At 38.6% G+C, this 10137-nt stretch overlaps 1 protein-coding gene across 1 annotated transcript in view; it reads right to left on the bottom strand.

Annotated features, from left to right (window-relative positions):
• Window positions 1–8039: 8039 nt before the first annotated feature.
• RFX6 (regulatory factor X6) overlaps window positions 8040–10137 on the bottom strand; it is a 36573-nt gene continuing 34475 nt past the window's right edge. Inside the window, exons 18-19 of the mRNA XM_035538657.1 lie at window positions 9382–9600; window positions 8040–8206 (exon numbers count right to left, since the gene is read on the bottom strand). Coding sequence (XP_035394550.1) covers window positions 8040–8206; window positions 9382–9600 — 386 coding nt within the window. The remainder of the gene's footprint in view (window positions 8207–9381; window positions 9601–10137) is intronic.

The raw sequence follows: 10137 nt of genomic DNA, 5'->3' as shown, positions 1-10137 counted from the left end.
AAACAGAAGGATTTGCTGAGCAAAAGTACTATTCAGGGACAAATACCCGCCTGGGAAGTAGAAGAAAGAGAACCACAGCTCCAGGCCTACATAGTTCAGCTTTGCTCATGTCCAAGTGGTCCAGGATTGCTGGCAGAAATAGTGTGCACCTCATTCCCGACTCCTCGAAGAGGGCAGAAGACCTGTGAGGATATCCTTGGAAAACTAAAGGGCTGGAGAGCAAATTCTGGTTAACATCATTAATATAGAGCAGATGTAGCCCCTGGAGGTATAAAACTTTTGTTTTATACCACTTTCCTGCTGAGAGAACTGCTTGGCTTTGGGGTGAAGCCTGGATGTGCTCCAGCAGTTATACAGGATGGACTATAAAATGAAGAGAAGAAGGCCACTCTGCAAAGCAGAGAGGCAAACCTATCTGACAGTACAGATGTATCTTTAGTTTCTTCTGCTGACACTTCCACTTCATGTAAACTTTACATTGAGAAGACCAGAGATCTGATTTTCTTCCAAGTGAGCAAACTCCGTGATCTTAGTATAGGTAACTTCCTATATTCTAAAATTCTTTTAAAATTACCCATGCTATCAATTCTAATAATGAGTATTTTGGTAGCTTCAGAAATGGAATTGAAAGAGAACTGTTACATCTGGGGCACCAAACGTAGTTCCTCAGCTCTTTTTTCAAGAGCCAGAAGCTGGATAGCTGCTATCTTAAGCATGCCAGTAGGTTGGCCATGTAATCTCTACAATTAATGTAGTTACCAAGTAGTGAAGGATGGGGGCTGTCAGAAACTCACTGGCTGTAGAGAAGGACAGATTCAGTTTATCAGGCAGTGGCTGGCACACCTACTTGTGAAAAAAAAGTGTAGAGTCTAAGTAAAGATGCTGTTAGAGGATGCTGGACACTGGAGCTAGATCCGAAGGCTGATCAAACTAAAGATGAAAAGACCCTATTAGAGACAAAGCAAGGGCTGTTTATTGTTCACCCTTGTATTATATACTTGGTATTTTTACTGTAGTGTGGATATTCTAAAACACATTATTTTAATTAATTAAATTTTGAGTGATTTCCATGTATCTTGATGAGAAACAGCTGACATTAAAAAGTCATCTTCTGAAAAAAACTGAATGATACAAGAATTAAATATGACAAGAATAAAAAAGATGAATAATATCAAACTCGAAATGTAGAATTTCACTGTATGTCTCTTTCTACTGTAGCAACCAGGGCACAAGGGCAGTATGAACATGTGGCCCTTTATTTGATCAAGGATAATAATCAACTAAGCCAAAAGGAAGGGAAGTAGATTTTCCTAGTTCAACTGCTAATATAATCTTCTACGTGTTTCCAATTGTGTAACCATTGCTACATGCAGCATTGTTAAATGGGAAGAAAACTGTGCAAATAACGAAGAACCCAAAATATGGAGAAATGGTATCTGGTGTTACTAATTATGAAATGGGCACAATGTCCTGCCTCCCTCCATTTCAGATCCCAGCCCTGCTTTTCCCCTGCTTTCCCTGCTCACGTCTCTGTTGACAGGCTCAGTGAGAATTGATTCTGCTGAACCTTGTAATTGCTACAAATGTGTGGTGACCATGGAAGCAGCATACTTTGTGGCAGGATCTCCTGCTTTCCTGGTCTTTCACCACCACACTAATGGTGATTATCTGTGGTCTAATCATTAGCAATGCTGCAGCATCTCTCTAGAGGCTAGAGATACCTATAGTCCTACCTATACCTATCATTTTCATCTTGAGGTGTGGAAAATGTGCCTCTTTTCCAGCAGAGCGTCTTCAGCTACTGACCACATAGACATGCCAAGACAGCCAGTGACCAGTTGTCCTCCTTCCTGAAGCCCCCACTGAGAAACAGGGTAAAACTCCTAAGTCCTACTTTGCAGGCACCAATTCTTTTCCATTCTCCAGCTGCATCTTCCAACCAAGTGCCAAAGCACACCGTTTTTCTTTAGAAATGTGCTGAACTGCTCTGAAAACACTGAAGGACATTTAATTTATCTGGGATTCCAGAGGTACTAAATATCATAGGAAGGAAGCATTCAACATAACTCACATGACCAAAAATGTTTGTAGGAGCAGTGAAGAGGCTGAGTGGCTCTCTGACTTCCTTAGCATGAGGGTGATTTCTGGTCTCCATGAAAGGCTGGCATTGAGACTCTGGGCAGAGCTCTTCTTTCTCTCTTGGAGATAGACGGATAGAGCATGCCTCTAAGTATAGTGTTGGAAGGGAAGATGTTGAGCTCAGGAGCAACTTGGAAAATTATTTTTCTCCCTCTGTTTTTTCAGATTGATATAATTTATTGCAAGATAATTCCTCATGGTTATGCTCATCGTCTGAGAAATCCAAAATAATTTGTTGTTCTCCAGACTTCTGCTTTAACTCCCCAGGAACGCTGCTTATCACACCTTACGGTATCAACTTCTCTTCTTGTTCTTTTTCCTCTGCATCCATCTACAGTTCCTGATGTTATACTTACACATCCACACAGTTTTCTCTGTTTGCAACATTAACCTATTAATACCCTTACCACAATCAAAACTCTGTGGCTGCCCATGCAATTAGATTTCCAATTTGTACTCATGACAGATCTTGCACACAAGTGTGGATAATGTAACCAGGTGGACCCCTGCAGCAATATCCCCAAATCTCAGTAAAGCTCTAATAGACTCTAATAGACTCTAATAACTTATATCTAGTTTCAGCTTTTTCCCTTAAAATACCTATGTGGTTCCTTGAAACGTTTCCCTCTCCTATGAAGAAAGGCTGGGAGAGCTGTGGTTGTTCAGCCTAGAGAAGAGAAGGCTCCGGGGAGACCTCACTGAGGTCCTTCAATACTTAAATGAGGCTTATAAAAAGGATGGAGGAGGACTCTTTACTCAGGTAGATAATGATAGAACAAGGGAGGATGGTCTTAAACTACATGAGGGTAGATTTAGATTAGAAATTAGGAAGAAATTCTTCACTGGAAGGTATAGTGAGGCGCTGGCACAGGTTGCCCAGAGAAGCTGTGGATGCCCCATCCCTGGAGGTGTTCAAGGCCAGGCTGGATGGGGCCTTGGCCAACCTGATCTAATGGGTGGTGTCCCTGCTGTGGCAGGGGGTTGGAACTAGATGCTCTTTAAGGTCCCTTCCAACTCAAGCCATTCAGTGATTCTATCATTCTATGAATGTTTAAGTAAAATAGACTTGAAACTAATTTAAAAGCTCTTTCCAGCTCCAGGAATAGACTGAGTTCCTTAGTCAATATTGTCTGTCCTGTATCCAGACTTCAGAAAGATTAGACCCTAAACCAAAACCTAACCATATACCTAAGCTTATACCCTGTCAGTTATGTACAGCTAAATGACCACGTTGACAATGGCCCTTACCCTGGCTTGATGACTTCTTTCAGGCTTGCACGTAATTTGGGTTTACCAGGTTAAGGTAACCTAAACCCCAGCTCTAAACTAAAGCCTATCTAAGTGTAAAGCTAGTCACAAGTCCAGTCCTAACATTAGGAATTACTCCAAGACTCACATTTCAGAAGCTTCTCTCTCTTTTCTGGAATGCCTCCTAGACTTAACATTGATCCTAGCTCACACTGTTACTGATCCAGGCCTAGCCTTTTATTCCAACTCTTAGATGAAGCTAATGACTGTGTCTATGGCTTTTACTAATTTTAAGGCTCTAACTAATCTTAAATCCATAATTAGTTCAGATTCATCAAATTATTCACATCAATTATTCACATCAAATTACTCACACTTAGAAAGTTACTTCTAGACCTGACTTTAACCTAAAGGGCCCATCTTCTTTAATCTCCATATGTAAACTTGAATTCAACTTGAAGTTTACTTTTAAGACTAGACCTTGAAAAAATCATATGTAGATCAGCTGGTCTGGCAACAGGTTTCGTATGAGTTCAACAGCCCCTGATAAATGCACAAGTAACACACTTTCACCAGTTCCTGACCAAGTAAATCTTAATTCTGACTACAATATTAATAGATTAATATATTAATCTATGTTAATAGATTAATCTATATTAATAGATTAGGTCTGTATTTTGTTTCATTTAGAACTAAGCATATTTTGTGAATCTCTGTAAGCAGCAGCATTAAGCTGAGCTTGATGCCTCTAAATCTAATATTCACTCGTGGTCTCAACTTCATGTTGACCCAACCCCTGCAGTTAACCCTAATGCCAAAACTAACTCAGACTTAAGCTCCACCCTGAGTACATCCCTAAGAATAAAGCAGCAAACTTTCCCGAATTAGGCAAAGGCCCCACTCTCCAGAGCCATAAACCAAGCTCAGGCATTATGCAGGCTCATGCAACATGATAGAGTGAATCCCAGCCCCTAAGCCTAGATATAACCTTTCCTAAATTTAACAAACTGAGTTCATCATTAAAGCTAGACCTGTGGTGTATTTCAGGCTGCCAATTTCATACAGCCTACCCTTGCCCAGACTCCAACTCTAAGGCTAATATCATATATAATCCTATCCCTAACGCTTGATCAGTGGTTGCAATTAAACCTTAGCCCAAAACTGTTCATACAAACAGCTGCTACATACAGCTCCAAATTAAACATTATCTCTTCCCAGGTACCAAAGCCAGGTAAGGCCTCCTGTATTACCTAGATCTAATCTCCAGCAGGCAGCCTCAACGATTTTAGGTGTAGTGTGATGGACCTTTTATGCACAGCAGTATTTGGTGCTGCGGGGCCCCCTGCGTGTAGCAGTGCCTCTTTGTCCACAGGTGCATCATTAACAACCTGTATTGTTACTCTCTTGCTCCTACTGAGTCCTGTGTTTTTCTGCCTGATCATTGATTCTTCTCCTAACACTTAGTTTCTTCTTTCCACCTCAACCCACTGCAGAGCAGGCCCCCTTCCTCTCCACAGCCACTCACTACGGGATGGAGGGAGCTGGCAGAGTGCTGACCTACCCAGTAAGACACAATTAGCATGTGGGATGACAGTGTGACACTCAGGTTCGTTGTGGAGCCCAAATCAGGAACCAACTGTGCCAAACCAGTGTTCAGTGCCACTTCTTTGCAGTTCTGTCCTTTTTACAAGTAATTTCACCGTGCTTTCTCTACACATTTGAAGGTAAAGACAAAATGTCTTTTGCTAATTGTGAGTCTAGAGTAAAATTCTCATGGTCCTAATTGTCTTCTGAGAATTGCATTTTTCTTCCAGCATGAATTATGTAAATTTTCCTGCTGCACTGCTAGGCACGGAATCATGCCACACAAGACAATTGATTCTTCTCCAATATTGCTTCTTCATGCTTGATCTAATTTGTATTAAAATCTGTTTTACTTTAGAACTGACAGCAGGTTTGACTTGTTCATCCATTTTGCCTTTTCTAGCACCTGTTCAAATTCAGTGATATTGGCAAATAGATCAGAAGGATTTCACTTGTATTTTTCCTTCTCATGGAAAAGCAAAACAAACAAACACCAAAAAAGACCCACTTTTCAGTAATATTCATTTGACACTGATTGTGCTCAATATCTACATTTTTTTTTTTAATCTCAGATTTCCTTGCATGCATATATTAGAAACGACATAGTAATGCATATACAAAAGTGTAACTGAACTGAGCATTGCAGACCACCAAGTAGGCACTCCATTAATTCCCTATGTTATTTACTGTAATGCTGCTACACATCCAAAAGTAAGAATCTTCCCATGGGGTATCGCCAAAAAATGTGAGCAATTGTGTTTTCCACTGATAAAACTTACTCCATTCATCAAACCACATATTCAACTGAACTGGTCATGAGAAGGACATTTTTCATTTGGTTTTGTTGGGTACAATTATCATGTTTTTGTCTTGTTATGCAACTCTGTGAGAGATTCCGCTTAACTGGCTATTTGAATAATAGATTTTTTTTTCCTGCTCTTTACTGTTTATAATGAACTGAAATTTACAACAGTGTGATACTTCATGGTACTCTGAGTTTTGCAGCCATCATGAGAATCGGCACATTTAATGGTAGGCTGTTGTTTCTTATCTCAGATAAAGTGCAGATAAAGTAGTTTATGCCCCACCCAAAAAAGAAAAAAGCCCCAATGCAAAATGGCTCACATGAAAAAAAGAGAAAATGATGCATATAAATTACATATGAGTCACTTTGTGCCACCAACTGTGCTTTTTATGTAGGACCTGATGGACTAAAACCCTGTCTGCTAGTGGTTGCCTACTTCCTCTAAATTATACATATTTACTCTCATAAATTCAATGATCTAGGAGTTTCCAGTTTAAAGTAATTATATAGGCCATGCCATTTGTCAGCAGAGGGAGCCAAGTAGTTCAGAACAGGGATATCTCTTCCCTTTCTACTTCCCTTCCCCATCTTATCCCACTTGGAATGGGAGGGATCTCTGCACTGACAATAGATGAAATCTGTGTTGACCAGTTTAGATGGAGATCCTGAATTTATAAGATTAATGTTAGGAGAAAATGTATCCTGTTCTGAATAATTATGAAGAAATAACTATTTTGCAGTAGTTACTTCACTTGCTGTAAAGCCATGCCCAATAAATATTTGCTTGTATTACCACAAAATACCATTGAGAATTTTTGTTGAAACCAAAACTTTCCTGCATCAGTATAGCATTTTTGGTTGCAACATAAGACTTCACCCTGAATTAAGAAGTGATTGAGCTGGAGTCTTCATCTTTGTTACTGAACTATGGTGTCAATTCTGCATCAAATATGTCACAACAGGAATTATTCATGAGCTAACCCTGTCAATGTTCCATATTACTTTTTTTTTTTTCTTTTTTTTTTTTTCCTGTGGTCAGACGCTTCATTACAGAAAACATGGTAGGAACTTGGACATTAAATAGGCTCAATTCAGAAGACTGCATTTAAATTCAAATTTAAATCTAATGTTGGGTCCATCTGATTATAAAACGACATCTGTTGTTTCATGAATGTGTAGCAAGAAACTTATTTTATTAGCGTATTCTTTTCTCTGTCCTCTTTAATATCATTAAGTAAATATTCTTCACCTGGCTTCTTCAAAAAATACATAAATTAATATTTATATATAGAATATCATGGCACTTGTAAAATATTTTTAATTAAAACAGCTGATCTGGAGGATTGCAAAATTTTTCGATCATCTTTACTACTTTGGGGCTGAATACACACAATTATCTTATACCCATGAAAGCTGATGGACATCTTTTTGTGGATTTCCACCAGTATAAATTTGGGGATCATACCACAAGTAATATCAAAATCCCATGACATTTTGTGGCATAGTTTCATTTGTTTCAGTTAACCAGCTACAGTAGCAGGCTACTGAAATTAGTTAGCTAATGATACCTGCATGTTTTGTCGGTTGTATTTTAAGAGAAAGTGGTCCATTTTAAAAGAAAAAAAAATATCCCACAATATGTTTTATTTATTTCCTGAGGACTTTCACTTACACAAATAGGCACTAGACATTTGAAATTGACTTTCCAAAGCACGACACAGTTTAAAAAAAAAAAAAAAAAAAAAAAAGAATTTGTCTTAGTTTCATTTAAAACAGTAAAAATTGACCTTGTAAACATTTCCATAGGAGGTAGGATACATACATTTGACAATTTGTCAAATAAGAGAAAGTAAACAGTTACTCTGTGGTCCTAATAAATAATGAGCAACACAGGCATTAAATAAACATTTTTATATAAAAAGATATAAGTGAAAGACTAAAATAGAATTTTTAATAAATTAGGAAGAGATGTAATCATTTCTTTACAACTTAGTCTTGCTTTCAAGAATCACTGGTTCTTTATGCTCACCCTGAATTTCTGACTTAAAAGCTGTAATGAAACCAATCCTGAGTTATTCACAAGCAGGACACAATATGAATATAGCTTCTTTTCCATGTGGAGGGGTGCTAATATCTCTAAAATGGCTCTTTTTACACCTATATATAATACTTTTCTAATTCATCAGCATAAAAGTATTGCCATCATAGCCTTAATGTCTGAATTTGGAAAGTAAGCTTAAGGCAGTGACATGTCTGTCCCAGTTCAGGTTCCTCCAGCAGCTGCTCCCATGAAGACTGTGTTGATTGGTGGTAAAGATGATACCATCTCTCTGCTTGGTGGGCCATGAGACTCCAGATTTTCCTGAGGAGGAAACTGACCAGATGTTCCATACATACACTGGGAAGAAGATGCGGTTTGCATGTTTGAAGCTGTGGGGAAAAAAGGTTATCATCATTGCAAGTTTCCTATCTATTGTATTTAACAAAAAACACAGTACAATTTAATCTGATGGAAGCACTTATCTACCAAGTGCATCATCTGAAGGACTGAAATTTCAACAGTCTTATACTTCACTCAATTTACTTATACTTCTATAATTTTTCTTCAGTGGCTCCTCACAGCATCAGGGTATAGGTCAAAACCTCATGTCAGTGAACTCAGCTAAAAATCCTGCTCCAGGCCTGACAATTACAGCCTGAGTATGAGCCATCTTCTATGAAAACTGTGCAAAGCTATTTACATTTGCTACATGCATTTTTCCGTATCTTGCACCATTCAGGTCCATATTCACTGATGGTACCACTGCCACCACCTGGAACATATCAAGACAGAATACAAAAGACGCTTGGTGGGCACAACCCCTTCATCGTGGTGCTGGCTTTTTCCCCTTCTTTAGCATCCTTAAAAGAACTGACTATTGAATTCTTGTAGAGCCTTAAAAATTCAAGTAATGACTGATCTTCTGTGCATGCTTAACAGGTAAGTAGCAGGAAGAGGTAACCTTGTGGAGAAACGAAGAGGCTGTGCCCTGGTTTACATCTTCCAAGCAATACTTGTGAGCCTTTTGGGAATATAAAAGCAAACTCAGCTACCATTTTTTTGATGCACATACCAAATTAGGTAATTTCGCCTAAAATTCACTGTCAGTAGGAGATTTGCCTAATTCACATAGTTGTTGAAGCATAGGACAGGAAGGGAGTATACTATAGGAAATATGTATGTAGACTTCCCTGACGTAGGGTTCATTTGATCTGCTTGACAGCGAGGATCGTAAAGAGCCCTTAGAGGAGCCCAGTTCATTATTAGCTCACTTAACAGTTAGAAAATATTTCCTAATATAGATTTTCCTGCAATTCAGGCTAGCCATTCCAATCCTCATGGACAATGTATCACAGCCCTCTTAACAGGAACAAAGAGTTATTAAACCCACTGCCTTGAAATTTTAAGGAAACAATATCTTATGATACATCCCAGGTGGATGTATTAGCTATTTCATCTCTATATTGCATCTTATATGTGGTATATGTGAGCTACAGTTTAACTCTCAGCACTTGTTAAGATGCCAAACAGTTCATAGCTCTTCCTCAGTACTGGATATACTTACGCATAGGAGTCCGACAGACAATAGAAGGTGGGGACTCTGTGTAGTATGAGCCTGTTTGTTTTCTTCCGCTGTCATCCAAGATATTCAGTGGATCATGTATATCATTGTATGATGGCAATGATCGAATGCTACTTACACTGCTGATTACAGAAACATGTTGATCAACCATTGATCCAAGTCTGTGAGATTCTGGATAATTTATATTGTTTCCATAATATCCTATTGACAGGAGATTGAAAAAAAAAAAAAAAGAGCAGAGCAAAATTACTATTGAAAAGAAAGGAATAGGTAATTATTGGCTGAATCCCTCATGAATAAGTTTATTTATGTACACATATAGCCTAATAACATCAGTAACTCATGCAATGATTGACCCAAAAGAGGGGTAGGTAACAAGGGTGTAAAAAATCCTAGGAATTCAGTCATGCCTTCAGTACAGAATTGCAGCTCCATTCTAAGTTCAGAATTAAAGAGTAGCCTGTGATCAGAGGACAGAAGAGACGCCATATGGACTCATATCAGTCATGCGGACTCATGGAAGGGAGTTCAGTGGTCCCTTCTGAAGCTGACAGTCAAGGAAAATATACATGGAAAGAAATTCTGCATGGTAATACAGCATACACAACTTCATATTTCCAATTTTTCCATTGTGTCTTTCTTCCAGAAGAGGGTGGCCTTTTGCTGACTATATCTCTGAAGCAGATTGTGGCAACAACTTTACACTTGAAGCATGGGAAATATTAGGGCCAAAGTCTC

Source organism: Cygnus atratus, chromosome 3 (assembly GCF_013377495.2).
Source record: "Cygnus atratus isolate AKBS03 ecotype Queensland, Australia chromosome 3, CAtr_DNAZoo_HiC_assembly, whole genome shotgun sequence".
NCBI classification, from domain to species: Eukaryota; Metazoa; Chordata; class Aves; order Anseriformes; family Anatidae; genus Cygnus; species Cygnus atratus.
The sequence above is the reverse complement of the archived record's forward strand: the minus strand, read 5'-3'. Positions and strand labels throughout refer to the sequence as shown.